The sequence below is a fragment of the Euleptes europaea genome, chromosome 1 (genome assembly GCF_029931775.1).
Source record: "Euleptes europaea isolate rEulEur1 chromosome 1, rEulEur1.hap1, whole genome shotgun sequence".
Lineage (NCBI taxonomy): Eukaryota > Metazoa > Chordata > Lepidosauria > Squamata > Sphaerodactylidae > Euleptes > Euleptes europaea.
Genome location: NC_079312.1, coordinates 90,357,702 through 90,378,465, shown reverse-complemented (window position 1 = coordinate 90,378,465; position 20,764 = coordinate 90,357,702). Strand labels below are relative to the sequence as shown.

The 20,764-nt window shown below is 42.5% G+C and overlaps 1 protein-coding gene across 1 annotated transcript in view; it reads right to left on the bottom strand.

Moving 5' to 3' along the window:
- Positions 1-685: 685 nt before the first annotated feature.
- Positions 686-20,764, bottom strand: part of KLHL3 (kelch like family member 3) — a 40,846-nt gene continuing 20,767 nt past the window's right edge. Inside the window, exons 5-14 of the mRNA XM_056854830.1 lie at positions 16,798-16,907; positions 12,193-12,309; positions 9,714-9,863; positions 7,677-7,794; positions 6,748-6,945; positions 6,085-6,186; positions 4,792-4,920; positions 2,729-2,869; positions 2,002-2,145; positions 686-822 (exon numbers count right to left, since the gene is read on the bottom strand). Of these exons, the coding sequence (XP_056710808.1) occupies positions 794-822; positions 2,002-2,145; positions 2,729-2,869; positions 4,792-4,920; positions 6,085-6,186; positions 6,748-6,945; positions 7,677-7,794; positions 9,714-9,863; positions 12,193-12,309; positions 16,798-16,907 (1,238 nt within the window). The 3' untranslated portion in view covers positions 686-793. The remainder of the gene's footprint in view (positions 823-2,001; positions 2,146-2,728; positions 2,870-4,791; positions 4,921-6,084; positions 6,187-6,747; positions 6,946-7,676; positions 7,795-9,713; positions 9,864-12,192; positions 12,310-16,797; positions 16,908-20,764) is intronic.

Below are 20,764 nucleotides of genomic sequence, written 5' to 3'. Positions count from 1 at the left end.
GAGACACAGAATTACGACTCCCCCCGCTTTAAAACATCAGCCTTGAGCAGAATTCATTTTGAAATGGTCATAAACCCCTTCTGAGCACAGAACTCTTGTGAGGTTACTGGTCTTTGGGAAGCTGAAGTACGCTTTCACCCGAGCAAAAGACACTGCCTGGCTTATCTGACCCAATATACAAAATCACTGTTACTAATGCAGTTCTGTGACTAGGATGAAAAGTTGCTCCATGGACACTTTCAGTGCACTAATTCATTTACAGCAGTCAGTCGGCATGTGTACACAGGACAAACATAATACACTGTAAAAGACAGAGCTCCCAATCTATTTCTTCCAGGCTCTTTTGATCAGTATTTTCCAGTCTCAGTAGTAGATTTCTCTAGGAGGCGTAATAAGTAAATGGCAAATGCTTTCTAGAATGTGTAAGTGTGTACGCATTCAGTAGTGAAATATTCCAATATACCATTTCTCCCAGCCATATGCTATAGAGAGACATTTCCTTTCACTTGGGAAATTCAGTTCAGACTCAGTTCAGTTTCCTGGCTGTACATAAAACAGCTGATTGCACCAATAAAAATAAGCAACATCTTATTTCAGGAACATGTTCACAGCAGGGCTTTCACATTGCTGCACTGTCCATCACTGAGCAAAGGTTGATGGTCTCAGCATACACTTGTTGTGCCGTCAAGTACAATACCAATGTGCTGGCTAACAGTCAGGTATCTGTATCTTCCAAAAGCCACCACGCTAGACAGACATTAAATTCTTGTCCCTGCATTCACTTCAACGTGTGTCACAATGGTTTGTGGATCACAGCAACACCTGCAAGACAATAAAATATACATTAACAAACTACAGTCAATCAAACTTTGGAATCTATTAATTTAAATACTTATGTGCTGCCTTTCCTGCTAACCTTAGTGACTTAAAGTGGCTTGCAAAATCCTAGCCTGAAGACAGAAAATAATGTAAATGTAACTCCCCCCAAATAATCAGAGAGAAAAATAACAACAACAGGCACAACCTGTTCTCCAGGAATTAACTTGTATTATAAAGCAGCTGCCAAATGCCCACCTAGAAGAACAGCCTTAGAACTCTTGCAGAAAGAAGGCTGTATAGGAGCCCTCCACCCTCCTCAGGAAGGGTGGAGGGCTCCTATACAGCCTTCTTTCTGCAAGAGTTCTAAGGCTGTTCTTCTAGGTGGGCATTTGGCAGCTGCTTTATAATACAAGTTAATTCCTGGAGAACAGGTTGTGCCTGTTGTTGTGGAGCCACCACCAAAAAAAGAGCACACCTGTGCTCATTGGAGAACCCCAAGGGCATGAGGGGGTGAACAGGCTCATAATCCTTCACCTGCATTGTAACTTCTGGATCGCACAAGATGAGTTGCTGATCCCATTTCTGGCACAAGCAACACAGTAAACAAAAATCCTACAGACTTGGCTTGGATCCTAGGAATGAGCTCCACCCGTATAACGTTTACTCAAATGCAAGACTAGGTTTTTTCACAGTATGCCATCAAAAAGGGGGGTATCAACTTACACATTACACACTTATGTCCCATAACAATTTTGGGGTGCATATAGCAAGAAAGGGTCATTGTCCTTTCAAGTAAGTAGAGTTGTCCTTCCCATGGGCCACACTTCCTCTTCTGCTAGAAGTTCCATTTGCACAAGGTCAATGGGCCCTTTGCACAAACAGAAGTTCTAGAGGAAGAGAAAGTGTGTTCCATGGGGGAGACTGTCTAGTGTGCATGGAACTCTTTCATAGGATCCAAGCCATGACTTCTGCAGCATGGATTTCAATGACAGACATTGACAAGATTTCTGCTTGTCACACAGCAGTCTTTTAAAGGCAAAGGATCTCTTCACATGTGAGTCACAGGGACTGTCATTAAAGAGAGAGTAACGCTACCGAGAGCCACAGCATTGTGCCTGTCAGAGAACAATAAGGAGTTATCTGCTCATGTTCTCTTTTGACCTGATTCAATTTACTGCTTACCTGCATAACTTCTTCCAGTGCTCATATTGGTTGGTAATAATGTCCATTTATCAGTGACGGGATTATAATATTCTACCGACGCCAAGTTGCAAGAACCATCATCTCCTCCGACTACATAGAGAAGCCCATTGACTGCACACACGCCTATGGATGAAAACAAGCTGTTTTAAATCTAGGCAACTCTAGAATTCAGGCTAGATGCACAAAGGAAACTCAAAGTGTGACAGCGACAGAAAATACATTGCTGATTTTTTATAATTTATTCTGATGACCTGATACGGTTGTCTTGTTTTGTTGCAGATTTCAGAATGCGTGGGCAAGGCTGAAGGGCTGGGTAGGGGGAGCGACAGAAGAAAGGGGAGTCAGAGGCAGGCAGCTATACAATGGTTTTAAAAAGTCTCCCTGGCAGCTGGAAATCTTGCAAATAAATGATTTTGAAGCCAAAATCTGAACTACATTTCAATGTTTTCTATGCAAGCATAAGAGCTAAAAACATATTATAAAGAAGACAAGTGAGATTACCTGGAAATCACATTATATGCTATATTCTAGAGTCCTCGCTGCCAGTGCAGGCAAGCAAAATAATTGGGTTCTTATTTGCTATTCGGACACTGTTCTGCTTTTTACAGATCCTTTCAATCCTACCTGCCTTCATTTCTAAGGCACAGATCTCTAAATGCTCCTTAAAACAGGATGACAGAGTGGAGACATCATTAATGACAACTACCTGCATTTCTTCTACACATATTCATGTCGGCCACTTGTTTCCAAGTATTTGTTCCAGGATCATATACTTCCACGCTCTTCCTCACTAGAGGACCATCGTGTCCTCCCGTAGCATACAACTGCCCACTGAGGACACCAACACCTGCAAAGCAGAGCATGCCATTAATCAAGATTTCCCTGCACAGGCCATTCCTATTTGGCAATGTTAGACAATGCCCTCGCCATAAATTTCAATTACATACGCAGAGTTTTAACATAAGAGGGACACTGCTACCCTCATATATAAGCATTAAGACACCGTCCTGTAGGCTGTTTCTTAGCCTTGAATTTGCAAACAATCATACATCATCGTATTACTGCCCTTTAATAGTTAAAGGGAACCAGGTGTCATGATAATCGAGCCAAATTGACAACCTACCGCCCCTCCCCCCATGCCCATGGAAATGATGAACGTCAGAAGTACAACTCACTGCGTTCACTGCTGAATCTAAACTAACCATTAGAAGATGGCTTTGGACACAACCACCTTACACTTCTGGCCAAGCACACAATTACCTCCTTGTTGGTTGGTGATGCCAAGTCATCACAGCTGAAAGGGAATTTGTGCAAGGAAGACGCACAGACTGTAGCTGCAAATACTGGCTTGGATCCACTAGAGACTTCCATCCACAAAGTTGGACTTCTCACTTACAGAAGTCTGCCCCCCCCCCCATCTGTGGAAATCCTCCATAGGATCCAACCTGCTTTGGATGTGGTTATCTTGACCTCGAGTGGAACACTAATTCAGCTGAACACTCGTTTAGTGGGTGTTGTGGAATTGTCATATGAGCAGCCAAGATGAGAAAGTTCTTCTGCCACCCATAATCATGACAAAGCTGAAGAGAAACCTCCCCATTTTACTTCGCAACCTCTTAACATTATTTTCAACTCTGTCTCTCAATATAACAGGGTGAAATCACTCTGACCTTATGACATGCACATTTTGCATGCACTGGGGGGAGAGATCGGGGGGTACCGGGGGAGGAGAATAACTGGCACAAAAAAGGAGCACTGTGCATCAACAAACATTGATAACAAACAAGAGGAGGAATATATTGACAATACTTGTCTTCACCAAACCCTTAGAGGTATCCTGTGTATTGGCATAAACAATCCTTCCTACAATCAGTTCCTAGGGGCAGCAGCACAATCAAACTGCAGCCAGAATTCCATTCCAATCCCTGTATGGAAACCACCGCAAGGATACTGCCTATTCCCACTGCAATGCAGACAGTATGTGAAGATTCAGAAAGACCAGTGACACCAGCGACCAGTGTGCATGCAGATGTCCCTCTGTAGAACTGCAGACTCTCTGGTCCTAGCAGGGTGCCCATACCTTTGAAACATACAACTGTCTGCCAACCACAACAAATGCAGCCATTGCCGGCGTAAGCCATTGTGATGAGACAGCTCTTCTTGCTACTTTGTTGTCTTTCAGAGGCACAAGCTCCCACCTGGACCAGTTAGCAACCCTATTCCTCTCTCTGTTTTTCTGGACTCTCATCACTGTTACTACTGGATAAAGGCTCTGCCTGTTACCCAACTGTGAATAGCAGAATTCATGGACTGAAGTGTCTGGCCAGAAGGTGTGCGTGAGGTACTGCGATGTGTATTCTTTGTTCATTGTTGCTCTGTGTTTTTAGTGTGCTAGTCTGATTTTATCATCATAAGCCACTCGGGAGTCCTGCTATGCCGGAGAAAAATATTTCAAATAAATAAGCGTGCGCTTAATATTGCTCTCATGTCACTATTTTAAGAAATATACACTACTATACTGCGCAACATTCCCAGCAACCTAACTCCAAGAAGACTTGGCGTTTGGTACAGCATGCATGAATTCAGTTTTACAGCATGCATGAATCTCCACCAGAATGACAGCAGGAAACGGAGACCCCAAAGAGATATTTTCTAGTGACCTGAAGCCTATTGATTCCTGAAACAAATTTATACTGTTTAGAGATTTAGTGATGGCAAATGCTGAATGTGCAAAAAGCTGAAGGGAGAGGGGACTGCACTATAGAATACCTGCGCCACTGCGCCGAGTACTCATATCTGACACGTAGGTCCACTCATTTGCAGCTGGATTATACTGCTCCACAGTACTAAGGCACTGACGTGATGCACCATCGTAACCACCAACAGCATACAGTTTCCCTAGAAGAAATGAATATGCACCATTGCACATTAACAGGAGCACTTAAAGAGAACATACGTAGATATTTTACAACAAATATTTCATGATCGCTGCTTTGCGTCACAAAAATGTGTGAAAGCTTCACTTGACCATTACCAGTACAGAGAAGTCTGAATACCAGATTCACAGAACAAGAACACATGGAGAAGCTTTTGCTAAGCGACAAATTTTCAAGAAGCTTTAATTAATGAAAACTGTTGCTCTAGTTTTTTCCTCTTACACAATGAGAACACAAACTTCTCCCCAATCTATTCCAAATCGTTTAAAGACCTCACTATAGCGAATGAAGTTTTCAACTTGTCACAGGACCTTACCTGTTTGCATTAAGACACATGCACACAACCCTCCCCAGGCACTAGGGAAACCGCCATACTAGGAGATCTTTGGTGAATTCTGAAAAATTATTTGGCTGAGCATGTGGTTACCTAGGAATAGTTAGGATTTCTCTGTAGACACAGAGACATGGGACTTTAAGAGCACTGAGAGCTTACAGAATGAAGCAAAAGTACCCAAGTTCCTAAAATGGGGAGCCAGCTAGAACATCTCCTCCCTCCCATCCCAAGAAGGCGAAAGGTTAATTTCACACTAGATGGAGGTGTTCCCTTCCCACTACTGTAGCAATTAAAGCTGCTAGCAACGTAAAATGCTGACTCACAGCTCACATTCAGTGAACCCAGACTCTAGTGCCATGGCAATGCTTATATCATTTATGATTTATGTTCCCCAAATGCTCCTATTATAGTATTCTCCATAAATATATTTTTGTTTATAATTCAGCGGTTGCAGGGGTACATCATATTACCCTACAAATACTGTTTAATATTTATGAGGTACTGCATGGTATAGATTAGGATTCATAGTCGCATGGACACCTTGATCACTGTTAGTCAGATAGTGAAACATATTAGCACAACAAAGAAGAAAATGCCCAAAACATGACGAGCAAAAGCAAGCCTCCGCAATTAATGAGTGTAACCAACTGCAGCTCGAAGAAGGGACTTCTTTACAGAGCACTTAATTCTACCTCACAATTTTTAAGAAGCTGAGTTTCATAATTGTTTTTCAGATGCCATTTTACACCTAATAAAGCCCCTGTGGCTCAAATAGCAGTTTGCTGATCTTACCTTCCACGACTCCGACTCCAACACTGCTCCTTCGTGTATTCATGGGTGCCACAAAGAACCACTCATTTGTTTTATAGTTGTAGGCCTCCACAGATGCCAGCCCTATTTTCAAAAATGATATCAAAAAGGGTTTTCCAGTTCAACAGTTTAGGAAAGTACAGTGTCCTCTTTGTCAAAGTGGCCATCTTGTCTTAATGACCCCTTTCCTTTCAAGGAAAAGCCCAAACCAAAGCAGACATACCTATAGCCAGGAAACTGTCTATTTGGACAGTAGAGATATTCTGGCCTGTTCTGCTGCCAGTGCTAATAGACTTGCAATGTTAATCTACACCTGGGAATTACATTCTGGTTCTCCTCTCACAATTTCCCCCAAAACAATGGATTTTAAAAGCAGCACTTTAAAAAGAAGACTGGCTTCTCAAGAAAGATGGCCTTCTGCTGAAAGATGCCCTTTGCAGTGCTAAAGCCTCCTCTGAATAATTACTTCTGCTGCACACACTTTCCAAAGAGACTGCAATTAAATTAAGCCAGCCTGCAGAGACTGCCAGTTTTTCACAAAACATGAAAATTTGAAATTTGGTGGTGGAAGCACGGTGGAGACCCGCAGCCCTAGCAAACTGTTCCAAGAGTCAGGATTGCTCTTGGCCTTGCTCAGGAGCATACCTGTGCTTCCATCAAATCCACCAACAGCGTAAAGAAGCTCATTTAGCACAGCAGCCCCTAAAGTGCTTCGTCTTTCTTGCATGCTGGCTATTGACGTCCACTGGTCTTTCACGCCATCGTAGACATCGACCGTTCGGACTCGTAAAGAGCCATTGAAACCTCCCACGGCATAGACTTTGCCCGCCATGAACACCACGCCTGTTAAAAACAAACAGAGACAGACTTTAGGCCAGTTGTGTCTGAAAAATCCCAAACATTAATTAGGTGGGCTTCGTTTGTTAAAGCACGTTGAAGATCACCAAGGAATGTCCTAGCATGGAAGTGGCTTCATAGGGCAGCTGTAACGCTTACCACATTGATGAGCCCCATCGCAAATAAAATCTTAATGCCAGGACAGCACGCTTTTGAAGGCTGCTGCCATGGATTCTTTTAATCAATGCAGAAAAGCAAACTTCCAAATATGATGGCCTGCATATAGAGTCACCACAATGAAAAAAGCCACAAAGTAAGGTGGGACCTAACTGATGGAGCAGAAGCATTACACAGCAGAGGCTTTTTTTTTGGGAGGGGGGTGTCATATAGTACACTTAGGAAAATCCAGGTCTGTCACTCAATAAGGAGATGCATCCAATAACAGATCCCTGTTTACATTTGCAAGATAGACAAATGTACATTATGAATGCATCAACCAAACATTTTAAGGTGCATACTGAAAACATCTTAGGTGTTCGCGCACACCCGCACAAACATGTGAGATGGCCTTCAGTGGCTACTGAAATACATCCATAGGCCCATTTCTAACCATCTCTATCATTTTACATTACGTAGCCTAAAAGAAATATTTCAGGAAACAAAAACATTTAAAATGCACCCCAAGTAATACATATTCGGGATTCTGAGAGAGCCCATCAAAGAAAGAAAAAAGTTACCCGCTCGACATCTCCGAGAAGGAAGCTCAGCTACCTGATCCCATCTTTCCTCTTCAAAGTCGTAACACTCCACACTTCGAATGGCTTTGGGCGCTTGCCCACCCACTACAATCATGACCTTGGTTGAAGGGGGAGGGGGGAAATTACATGTTAAAGGAAACTGGAGTACAACCAACAATGGGAAGATATTTGGAAAACAGAGTCCCTGATCTCCCAAAGCTAGCAGACCACACACAGCAGAATCAGAACTCAGCCATGAAAGAAAAAAAAGACATTTTCTTTCAGAAGCATGGGAAGTTGGCATCTGCGTAACATTAAACTTGGAGGGAAGCCGAAAGGTTGCTGAATAAAACGCCGATCGCAGCCTTCGGGCACAGACTGCACTCTAGCTTTCGCAGATTATCTAGCATGTTTTGCAAAGGTAATTAGTTCAGATCCCAAAAGAGCTACGTTTTCACTAAAAACGTGCGATAACATCCTAGAAGTATATGAAACTTCTAAGAACAATAGGAACACCAGAGGTGCTTAATATCAGGGGAGACTTGTTTTAACATAGGGAGATTAGAAGGAAAAAAAGATAATGGAGGGGGTAACCAATTCAACAAGCTAGCGGGTCTCATGTTCACTGATTTTCATGTGCGTGTAAAACCTAACCACCTTCAAATTGTCATGGCCATGAAAGCCGGCATCTGTTCCAAGCCACAGAGCTCCTTTTCAGCACGGCTGTTCTAGATATTCACTCAGTTAGACGCCAGGACAGATAAAATCACACAAAATTCGGAAGATATTCAGGATCTCTAAGCAGGGGTGTAGTAGCAAATGCTAACAGGCTTTAGAGTACTCGCTTTTTGCTTCCTTTGCACAATTCAGGCCACACGCCTCCAATGATGCAAATATCATGGTAGAGAGAAATTCATAGCACACAGGGTAATTTCAGTGGGTCCTGAATAGCTGCTAACAGAAAAACTCAGATGGAAAAGCGTTTTGCTTGGATCCACCACGACGCTTCTACGAATGGAAACATTTCCATCTGCAGAACGCAACTTTTTTCCCCTTCCTCCCTCCTCATACAGCAACCCTAAATGCTGTCTAAAATGCTGCTCCCAGGAGGGTTGCAGTGGGAAGGGGGAGACAAGGCAGTTGTACTCCATGTGGGGATATCTTTCTGTCTGTGGAAACACCCCAGTGGGTCCAAGCCAGCAGGTGCCTGAGATAGAATACTTTCCGTGGCTGCAGAAAACTTCCAAGTAATGCCATATCAGTTTGCTAACAAATCTAATCTTCTACAGGTCAGTTCAAACATTCCCTAATGTGAAAACCCCATATACCTGTCCATTTATAGCATCTATATGACTTTGGCATAGTTCAGACACATAACCAGCTCAAAAATCCTGTTGCTGTGACAGAGGAGCATAAGGAGTCCCTCCCCAGCAAGCTCATAGAGTACAATGAGGGTGGTCCACATGGCTACCCTCACACACAGAAGGCCAGTTTGCACTCCTCCCTCTCACCTTTGGGGGGGATGGAGAATTATGACATTTGGGGCTCTGCAGACAGACTTCCTTGGAGATGTCTAGGGCTTCCTAGAAGCACCTGGTTGGCCACTGTGTGAACAGACTGCTGGACTTGGTGGACCTTGGTCTGATCCAGCATGGCCTTTCTAATGTTCTTACTGCATTCCATTAGGAGTATAGTGAAAGGGTGTCCATGTGCCTACTCTTCAACCACAGAAGAGGTTTCCTAGCCCAGATGAGCACCTAAACTGGACCACTATGTCCAAGGAGATAGCATGCCTGTACATTAATGACCCAAATAAGCTCCTCGTGCAGCTGTTCCACCACAAGATGAAGACAGAAGGGCTGGAACTGCAAGGCAGTACAGGCACATGAAGGCACACGTGCATATCTGATGCAGACTTTATATGGGCAGTGGTGCATAGGAATATGGACTGCGCTCTGCTACATATACTGTGTTTCTAAGTTTGGCAAATGTGTGATCTGTGCCTGGCCTTCTCTTCTTCAACAAGACTTAGCTTACCTTTGGCAGACTGACTGGTGTCCTTGGCTTTGTTCTTGGATTCTTTATCAGTTGCCTTTGATCCAGAGGAAGTAAGTGATATTTCATGGCCTCAATAAGAAAGTCTTTACATGTATTATTATTCTTGATTAAAGCTTCTTCTTCAACTGTCTGAAAATGCAGGGGGGGAGAACAGTACAACTGTCACTAGTGAAAATAAGTTGTTGGACTTTTAAAAGTGCTACAGATGAACTGTGTGAAAGCTGGATAGTGAAGAAAGCTGATAGGAAGAAAATAGATTCCTTTGAAATGTGGTGTTGGAGGAGAGTGTTACGGATTCCGTGGACTGCCAAAAAAAACAAATCAGTGGGTTATAGATCAAATCAAGCCTGAACTGACCCTAGAAGCTAAAACGACTAAACTGAGGCTATCGTATTTTGGTCACGTCATGAGACGACAAGAGTCACTGGAAAAGACAGTCATGCTAGGAAAAGTTGAGGGCAGCACGAAAAGAGGAAGACCCAACAAGAGATGGATTGACTCAATAAAGGAAGCCACAGCCTTCAACTTGCAAGATCTGAGCAAGGCTGTCAAAGATAGGACATTTTGGAGGACTTTCATTCATAGGGTCGCCATGAGTCGGAAGCGACTTGACGGCACTTAACACACACACACACACACACACACACACAGATTACTTAACACCGATTTTTTTTTCTGATGTGGCAGAATTAATAAATCCTGTGCGCTTTTGTCCAGATCTGGTCTCATCATGCCATCTTCATATTTCATCCATGAGAGTAGTTTTTAAACTGAACAATAATGTTTGCAGTAGGACAGCAGAGCTTGCCATAGTCAAATATTTTATTGTGTACAAACGCAGCAATCCCATGTTAAGAAACTTATGACAAATGTACTAGTTAAAATATTAACTCAAGGTCAATAATATGTATGTCAAAAAGAGAATCCAGTTCTGAACCTTACAGTCTGGGAAACCCAGCGCTTATCAGGGAAGTTATATTCATATACAGAAATTAATGAATATACATCAACATATTTTGTTTTATTATTGAAGACTTTTATTCTACTTGTCAGCCAAAGAAGGCAGGCTAACAATAAAATAATGTTAAATATCATAAGAATAAAAAGGATATAAACTCAATTAAAATATCCATTAATAATAATACAATATAGCTAGTAATAGTGCAACTGGGCCCAAGAGCTAGCAGGATGGAAGAGGAAATTAAAAAAAAAAAACACTAAACACTAATCCAACAAAACTCAAAGCACCCAACTCAAAGCCTGAATGAATCAAAATGTCTTGACCTGATTTCTAAAGCTTGGAAGGCTGGATGCTCAGGGAATATCTGTGAGGTAAAAATGTCATTGTCAAGCTGCCCCTACAGAAAAGGCCCTCTCTGGTAACCTCTCTGAAGTGGGGAGGGGTACACTGAGCAGTGCCTCTGTAGAAGACTTTAATGCCCCACACTATGGCTGCACTCTTTGACAGTCAAAGATGTGGGCTCCCATCAAGATCAATGGGATACAGAGCCCCAAAAATGCACGCAGTTCTTTCCTGCTCCGAAGTCAATAATGGACAAGCCTTGGTTTCCACATGACTTATGGAAATACTACATTTTGTGCTCACACAATGCACTTGTCAGTGGAACAAAACATTCCTTCCCCTCCCTCTCCTGCTTGCAGCCCACTAATTTCCTCAAAACACTGCTCCTGGCGGAAAGGGGACCCCCCCCCAGGAACAGCATGACATTTTGGGCGTCTCCAGCAAGAACAGGGAAATAAAGGAAATTACCACACCCCTTCCACTAGCAGAATGTTTAGTCTGAATCCAACCCTATGACTAGAATGAATCTGCGCTGACAGTTCCACACACTGTACTTTGGCTGACCAATGAGTACATAGGCTTCAAAAACAACGGCCATGGGGTTTCTATGTCAGCAGTTGCAAAGCCTATTCCCCAACCTGCTTTTTAAACTCCAGGGATTCAAAGAAACAGTTGGGGCAGGGTTGGCACCGCTGTGGAAAGAAATGCTCGGGGGGGGGGGTTGCACTATGAACACAGATACTCCATGCACAAGTATCTGTGTCACGGCCACCTTTCATAAACTGGGAGAACTTTTCTTCAGGGATCCACCTCCATTCATGCCCCCGATGCACCAGTGAAACAAGCTCTAAAAAGTGTGACTCCTAAAGACAAAATTCCAAAATTCTACATCATTAGGACACAGCTCCATATCCCACTAGCTGCTGCGTACAAGTTCAACCCTAGTTCTGCCCAGCTGTGCTTTCAAGTTAAAAGAGGGTTCTAAATGTATCTGCCTAGTGCAACAGTGTGAATAGAGGCTAGAGTAATCCACTGTTCTCTTGGCTGAAGCCCATGCATGGTTGTCAACAGATGGCAAGCCACAATGAAAAGAACCAGCAACCCAAGCATATAATACAGACATTTAAATCCTATAGGGTTTTGAAGCTCACTAACCTGTACAAGGTAATCTCTGGGCAAGAGAGGGAGACGAACGTGCTCCATCAGCTTTGCCATATGTTCCAAGCGAGACTCTTTCTCGTAATTTATCCAAGAAATGACAGATTCAAACACCTGAAGAGAGTGAGAATATGACTAAGTGAAATGACATGAACCCAATGCAGTGAACAGAAGTTTAGAAAGCCATGCTATAGGTATGCAGAAAGCAAGGAAAAGAAGATACGAAGGTTGCTTAAAAGGAATCAATATCGTATATTTATGTCAAGTGTGTGCTCGGACACAAATATATATTACTTCAATCAGCATTTTTATAGCTTCAGATTACATACAAACTTTAAAAACACAGCTAGGGAATCTCCGGCCGACCCCCACACAAAAAACAACCCCCCCCCAAAAAAAAATCTGTTCTAATTAGTTACATTTATTTTTCTCCACAGCTTTGAGAACAAATTCATTATTTTATTTATTTAAAAAGGTAAAGGTCCCCTGTTCAAGAACCGGGTCATTGCTGACCCATGGGGTGACGTCACATCCCGACATTTCCTAGGCAGACTTTTGTTTTTACGGGGTGGTTTGCCAGTGCCTTCCCCAGTCATCTTCCCTTTACCCCCAGCAAGCTGGGTCCTCATTTTACCGACCTCTGAAGGATGGAAGGCTGAGTCAACCTTGAGCCGGCTACCTGAAACCAACCCGTTGGGATCATACTCAGCTCGTGAGCAGAGCTTGGACTGCAGTACTGCAGCTTACCACTCTGCGCCATGGGGCTCCTTTTATTTATTTAGCATTGTTAAATGCCACTCTTTTCCTGTAACAGAGGACTCAAAGAGGCTTGGAAACTTCATAGTCATACACAATCTAATAATATAATCACGCAAAATCCAAATGCATGAAAAAAATTCATTGCTCCCATCCCTATTATAAAACTCAAAAATGGGGAGGGAAATATTATATCAGCCAAAAAAACCACCTACAGAGATCATCATTTTTTTAAAAAGCTGGCAAGCAGCAGGCTAAGGTGGTGGCAGCTTCTCCCTTCCCAGTCCCAGGAAGCAGGTCTTTATGTCCACTCTAGGCAGGGGGCAGAGATTGCAGCTCTGGAGGCGGAATGAGCAGCTGGCTATCTGAAAGCCAACTCATACTATTTTAAAAAGAGGGATTTTTCTGTACGTTGAAGGAACCATAAAACTTTGCACTGAAGGTCACGAGTACAATCTAGACCAAGTGCAGTCCCAGACATACAGATAGCTAGCACCTGCTAGCACAAGCAAACAGCGGTCTTAAATGTTGTCCCTTGCCAAGGTCACCAGCTACCAGACTACTTCAAATTTCTTTTGACAAGGAATGCTACATATAGAGCTCCAGACTGAAAATACATCACCCAAGGCTGCAACGTTTACTCACGAAGTTTACAAGAGAAGGGGCATTCTACTTATTGAGCAAGCAATAGGATCACACTTGTTCACATTATCACTCTAGTGCTTCTGAAAAACCATATAATTTGACCAGTGTAAATTAGTGTAGGGACATTAGATTTAAAGTGGCACCAACTACATTCTAATGAAGCTTGTGGTATTTTCTGCAAGAGGTTAATTAATTGCTCATTTAACTGTGTTTTAAATCATGCACTTTTGGGACCTCAAATCCCTTCTCATATCTTCAGCTTAATTAGTGGTTGGTTAAGGTGTGATCTTTGTCCAGTTATACACATTGCTTAGATGTTATAGGTAGGGCATTCTTTAATCTGCATTACGTCTTTCTAGGATATACTAGTTAAAACCTATTTGACAGCCACATACTTTATTTATCTCGTATACATTTTATATTTTTTTTTCAGAAATTCCAACTATATTCTTGACAGACACAGAAGTGGGCATACCATGCTTCCAAGAAATAATAGCAACAAAGTCAGGGAACAATGGCAATATTATGATTTTGTCTTTTCCTCTCTGCACACAAATAAACCCTTGAAAGGAAAGCTTTAAAATGGAGGAGGCAAATGTCATAAGCCGCTTTGGATCCCCATTGTGGAGAAAACTAGAGTATAAATGAAGTAAATAAGCTTTTGTCTAATGCCTTTGATTTCTTCTTCTTCCTATCAATGGCCTACCTTAAATGCCCCACAGAGCCACCCTATGCAGAGTTACATAATTCTAAACCCACTAACTTCAATGAACTTAAAAAGGGTATTTTCTCTATAATAAAGACAAATGGCAATTTTACAAAAAATTAAGCTTTGTAATAAAATGTTTTTAAAAAATCTTTCTAGCAGTTTGGGAATGGAAAAAAGTTTTTGAAGTGCACTCAGCATAGCCAGTCTGGCTGTATGTGCAGAGCAAATGAACCATCATGGTTTCCCAGAACATGCCCATACAATAAAATGCATTCTGTGCAGAGAGATGCTCCAAAACGGCTTTTCTTACAGAAGCACTTTCTGTGGAGCAGGAACAATGGTATGAAGCAGCACTCTTCCAAATGAGAGTAATCAGGATTGGTTACTCTGAGTCATAGAATCATAGAGTTGGAAGGGGCCATACAGGCCATCTAGTCCAAACTGCCGCTTAATGCAGGATCAGCCTAGAGCATCCCTGACAAATGTTTGTCCAGCATTCTGCTTTAAGACTGCCAGTAAGGGGGAGCTCACTATCTCCCTAGGCAGCTGATTCCACTATCGAACTCGTACTGTAAACAATTTTTCCTAATATCCAGCCAGTACCTTTCTGCCCGCACTTTAAACCCATTATTGCGAGTCCTATCCTCTGCTGCCAACAGGAATAACTCCTTGCCCTCCATTAAGTGACAGACCAAATATTTAAAGACAGCAATCATGTCACCCCTCAACCTCCTCTTCTCCAGACTAAACATTCCCAACTCCCTCAGCCTTTCCTCATAGGGCTCGGTCTCCAGGCCCCGATCATCCTCGTCACCCTCCTCTGCACCCACTCAATTCTGTAAACATTAGGGTTGCTAGGCCCCTCTTTGCAATTAGCGGGAGATTTTTGGGGTGGAGCCTGAGGAAAGTACGGTTTGGGGAGGGGAGAGACTTCAATGCCATAGAGTCTAATTGCCAAAGTGGCCATTTTCTCCAGGTGAACTGATCTCTATTGGCTGGAGATCAGTTGTAATAGCAGGAGATCTCCAGCTAGTACCTGGAGGTTGGGGAGAAAAACGGCACCTCTGTACTCGTACCAAAAGGTTTAGAAAAACAGTACAGGAAACTGTATATACACAAAGTGCAAATATTTATAAGCTACTGAGGTGAAACATAGACCATATACGTGACATATATACAACACAATTATATACAATATGTACAGTTCACACAAAAAATGTAGAGAAATTTCCAAAGGTCTCAACTGAGTACCACAAATATATAGAAGAAGTTCCAAAGGTCTCAACTGAGTACCAAATGAATGCTAATATTGTAATCCTTGTGTAAAGTTCATATAGAGCCACAATCATCGATGGATACGGCCGTTTCAGATCCACAGCAGTGGAAATCTTTCTTCACATGACTAGCTGCACTATGTGATGTACTTTACTGACGTCTGATTGCTCATACTTACCCTGTGTGGGAAGGAATGATGAATATGTAACAGCACTTTTGTATTAAGGACTGAAGAAAGATTTCCACTGCTGTGGATCTGAAACGGCCGTATCCATCGATGATTGTGGCTCTATATGAACTTTACATAAGGATTACAATATTAGCATTCATTTGGTACTCAGTTGAGACCTTTGGAACTTCTTCTATATATTTGTGGTACTCAGTTGAGACCTTTGGAAATTTCTCTACATTTTTTGTGTGAACTGTACATATTGTATATAATTGTGTTGTATATATGTCACGTATATGGTCTATGTTTCACCTCAGTAGCTTATAAATATTTGCACTTTGTGTATATACAGTACCTGGAGGTTGGCAACCCTAGTCCACATCCTTTTTGAAGTGAGGCCTCCAGAACTGTACACAATACTCCAGGTACGGCCTGACCAATGCAGGGTACAGCAGAACTATGACATCTTGCGATTTGGATGTTATGCCTCTGTTGATGCAACCCAAGATAGCAATTAGCTTTTTTTGTTGCTGCATCACTGGCTGCTCATATTTAACTTACGGTCCACCCATACCCCAAGGTCTTGTTCACATGCATTGCTACCCAGAGGTATATCCCCCATCCAGTATGCATGTCATCATACATACATTTATTTTACTTGGCTTTCAATTCTTACAAAGTCCTGAGTGGCTCAGCATAGGTTTTTGAGCCTCTTGAGTCATGACTGTACCAGCACACAAGTCTCCTAATAAACCTGTTAAATTTTTACTGATTTCTGAAAATATCCTTCTTTGTAAGCTTCTACAGGCTGTCTTTTTATGAAAGTAGAAGGAGCTTGCAGTAGAATCTTGAACACACACACACACAAAAGCACAGGTTCCTCATGACTCTAGAACTGGGTACCATCTACTTCAGAGGGTCAGCATTTGCTTTGCCTTTCAGGGCCTGTGCTGCTGGACGACATCACACACAACACCCCCTGCCCTGTGCTTGTCTATAATTCTCAAAACCATTGCTTCCACATTATAGATTGGACCGCAAACCATACCTTTTCCTCTGACGAAACTGTGAGCTTGTCACTAGATATCAAACTGCAAACTTGGTCCAAGCTAAGGCTAAGAAATTCTTCGCCAAGCATCACTTCAGGAAAGTGCTGCTCTGTTCAAAACAATCAGAAGTGAAGAAAAAAAGAGTATAATGAAATTCAGGAATTAAAATCAGCAAAAAATTAGCAACAGTCAACTTTGATTGTTTAGCTACGAGATCACAATGAAAAGAAGAATCATCTGTCAGGTAGGAGGACGAGTCTGCTCTGAATTAGCTAGAGGAGTAGGGCTTCCCAACCACGTTGCCTGCATCTTCGGATTTTACAAAACCAACAAGGGCTCCTAGATGTGGAGCTGCCCTCTTCCCTGTTCCCCTCCGAAATGTAGTAGCTTAGAAATCCAAACACGGAAAGCTCTTTTCATCTGCCAGTCGCTAGACAGTGCCTCTCATCTACCCTACAACCAGTCTAGTGTAATGGCTAGTCATGGTCTAGGACTGTGAAGACATGGATTGAAATCCTCCCTCAGAAATTATGCTGAAGGGGTGACCCAGGCTAACCAGTCACTCTCACTCAGCTTAAGCTACCCAACTGGTGGAGGGACAAGATAAGAAGAGGGGTATGACAGAGAGAACCAAACAGAAATAAGATAGCACTGCCGTTCTCCCCCCCCCTTTGAATTATTGCTGCCACTGTCATACTGTTTCTTTTATAAATGCTGCTATTTCTATTACCATAGATCTTAGAAACATCATATCTGTATCTGCCAGCAGATGGCACTCAAAAACGGGCACAAATCTTTCCAGAATCATAAATGATACCGTGGCATACAGACCATCCAATCTTTGTTAACATGTATGAGAATACAGCATTCCTGATTAAACACTCATAATTTAACAGAGTCAGAAATTTACCTACCCATTGCTCTATATCAATCATTCAATAATTTATTACAGTCATGGACCAGAATAAAACATACATTACTTACCCACTACTAACAAACCTACACCATTTGCTTCAAGGCTCTATCTAGAGGCTATTTTGTACGAGGTGACCTCAAACACTCCTCGTTTTCCCTCTTACTCTCACTTTAACAGGCAGATGTTTGACTCAACACAGTTAATGTACAGCCAAAGAATTCTGATAGCATTTTTGGAACAGCGTTTCAATAACATTACATAGGATGTTGTACTAAAACGGCCCCATGAAAGCCAATAAAACAACAAATGCAGTTCTTGTAATTACCCAAACGCCAAATGACAACTCTTGCATTCAGTTTGTAAGTTAAAGATTAAACGGCCCTAGCAAAACAAAAGAAAAATCCAATCTTTAAGCACCAGCCATTTGTCCCGAGCCAGCTTTTCCGGCTGGGCATGCGCCAAGCAAGGGCCTGAAAAGGTTTTATCAGGATTTGAAGATCATTCGAGTCACACCCAGCCTTTTGTGCCAGATGGTTCTATTCATTTGCTGTGTTTTAACTCTCACTTTGAGGTCACAGAAAAGGTGGACTGAGCATGGGTCTGAAGAGCCAGAGAGAAAGAAAGTAATTTTCTGCTCGCCTGGTGGGTGGCCTTTACCATGTGAAAACAAATGCATGCAACAGATGGTGAAATCTAAGCAAGCATGATGACATTTGAAAGAAATCTTTAGAATAATTAGAAAGAGATTACAATCAAACCTACCCCTGTCTTCAATGTCTATTCTCCCATTCCTAACTTCCACCTTTATCTGTTCTACCCTGCCTTTCTTCTGGTAGCTTTTTAACAAGGTATTGGGTTAGAGAAAGGCAGATCATTGGGAGAAGTAGGGTGGATTTGGAAATCAGGATGTGATAAAGCTGTTTTATAGTCTTGCTATTTCTGACAAACAATAAAGATTGTAAATAAAAAGTGAACTGGGCACAACACTGATGGTAAATTGAAAACAATATGCAGTGTCCATGCCTTGTTTCATCAGGATACCACCAAAGGCAGCATGTAAAGTCCAGGTTGAGTGTTAAAAACATTACAAATGGGAACCCGCAACGACTTGTAGGGAGCATCTCATTTTCTCCTCCCCTGTTATTTCCTCTTTCCCTTCCCTGAAAACCCCCATAGCCTCGCCCCTTTCCTCCCTCCCACCAAACAGCCAACCTACCTTTATCTGTCCTTCTATCTTTAGCTTTCCCTCCCCACCCCAGCAGCCTCTGCTTAGAAAAACTATAGCATAGTTGTGTGATGCTAGCCACTAGAAAAGGCCCACTTGCATGGTAGGGATCCCTTACTGTGGGGGGGGGGGGCACATCACTTTCCCCTGTCTCCCCCCACATTATTTACTCTCTCCCTTATCCTAGCAATCCCTGTATCTTCTCCCTTTCACTTCCTTTTTTCAGCCATTCACCAACCTATGTTTTATCTGCCTCCCATCTTCAGCTATATTATTTATTTACTTCATTTATACCCCACCTTTCTCCACAGCGAGGACCAATCTGCTTACATCATTTTCCTCTTTTACTTTTTATCCTCGCAGGTACTGTTAGGCTGAAAGTGTATGACTTGCACAACATCACCTAGTGAGCTGCCATGGCAGACTGCTGATTTGAACCTGGGTCTTCAAGACTCTACTCCAAAGCTCTAACCACTGCATCACACTAGCATTCATAGGTGGCTGCTGTTGAACAATAGCAAGCAGCTAGGCCTCGTTGAGTCAAGTAAATCAAGTGGTATCGTGTCACTCAGTAGTTGCTGCCAGGCCCAGCCCTAGTAAGTCCTCCCTCAAAGGCCAAAACAGCCCATCCCCCTGCCTGTTACTGACAGAAATCAAAGCCTAGAATGCTGTGGTTGCCTAGCAAATAGCCACTGAGGGCTTCCATTTCTTAAAGTTACAAGCACTCCTTTTATCATTTGGGTTTTTTTAACCTCCACAATTTCCTTTCCTTTTTCCTTTTATCCCTTAGAAGCTCCTTGATCAATTGATCTTGAGCAGCATATATCTAGTGTTGGAGGGATATAAGGACTGAAACAAATCTTGCCACTGACAATGTAGCCTTGGGGTCCCTATCACTTAGTAAGAAAGGCATTTTGTCAGTCACAGAGGCATTGGATTTGTATATTAAAAGGGGGGAAATATAGTGCGATCGAAGTTCCTCGTAAAAGCGGCATTCCAAAAGGGCATGGGCTAATGAGTCAATAGAGCCAGAAGAGCAAGGGCAGATCCTGTCTGAGTATGGTATATTCAGAATTCTGCCCTGCATTACCATAGAAGGGTTAGAATTCAATCTAGCCAAGCAAAAAGCTCTACAGAGACGAGGAGTTGTTAGATAATATGTATAGGCAGGCAGACCACGTGGAGGGGGTATTCTGAAGAACTGGGATGAACAGACACGACGAGCACGAAAAGTAGTGCTGTTATAATCGAGCTCTTTAATGCGCTTTTTAATTTTGGTAAAAGCTTCAGTTTTCCCAAGATCTGATAACATATCCTGCGAGAAGCCCAACAACGCCAATTTCTCATCTAAGATTTTTTGCCATGAGGAACCTCCACAATTTGTTTTTTCCCTAGATTTCAGGTATTTCTGAAACCTGGAGCATTGTTCAGCCTTGTAAAAAGATCAATCTTGTGTGTTCATGGCTCCAATCAGCAGATTTAAGTGTCCTTAGATTTGGCTAACTGGGCTATTAGAACATACAAGCAGGAGACCTGCAAGGATTTGTGGGAGGCATGTCATTTTCCCCTTCCCCACTACTGACTCTTTCTCTTCCCTGAAAGTTCCTATTGCCTCTCCCCTTTCCTGCTTCCTTATCTCCTTTAAACATACCAGCCATGCTACCTTTATCTGCCCCTGTCTTCAGCTTTTCCCTCCTTCCCTCCCCCTGGCATGAGAGCCAGCATGGCATAGTGGTTAACAGCAGCAGACTATAGTCTGTGAACCAGGTTTGTTTCCCCGCTCCTCAACATGAAGCATGTTGGGTGACCTTGGGCTAGTCACAGT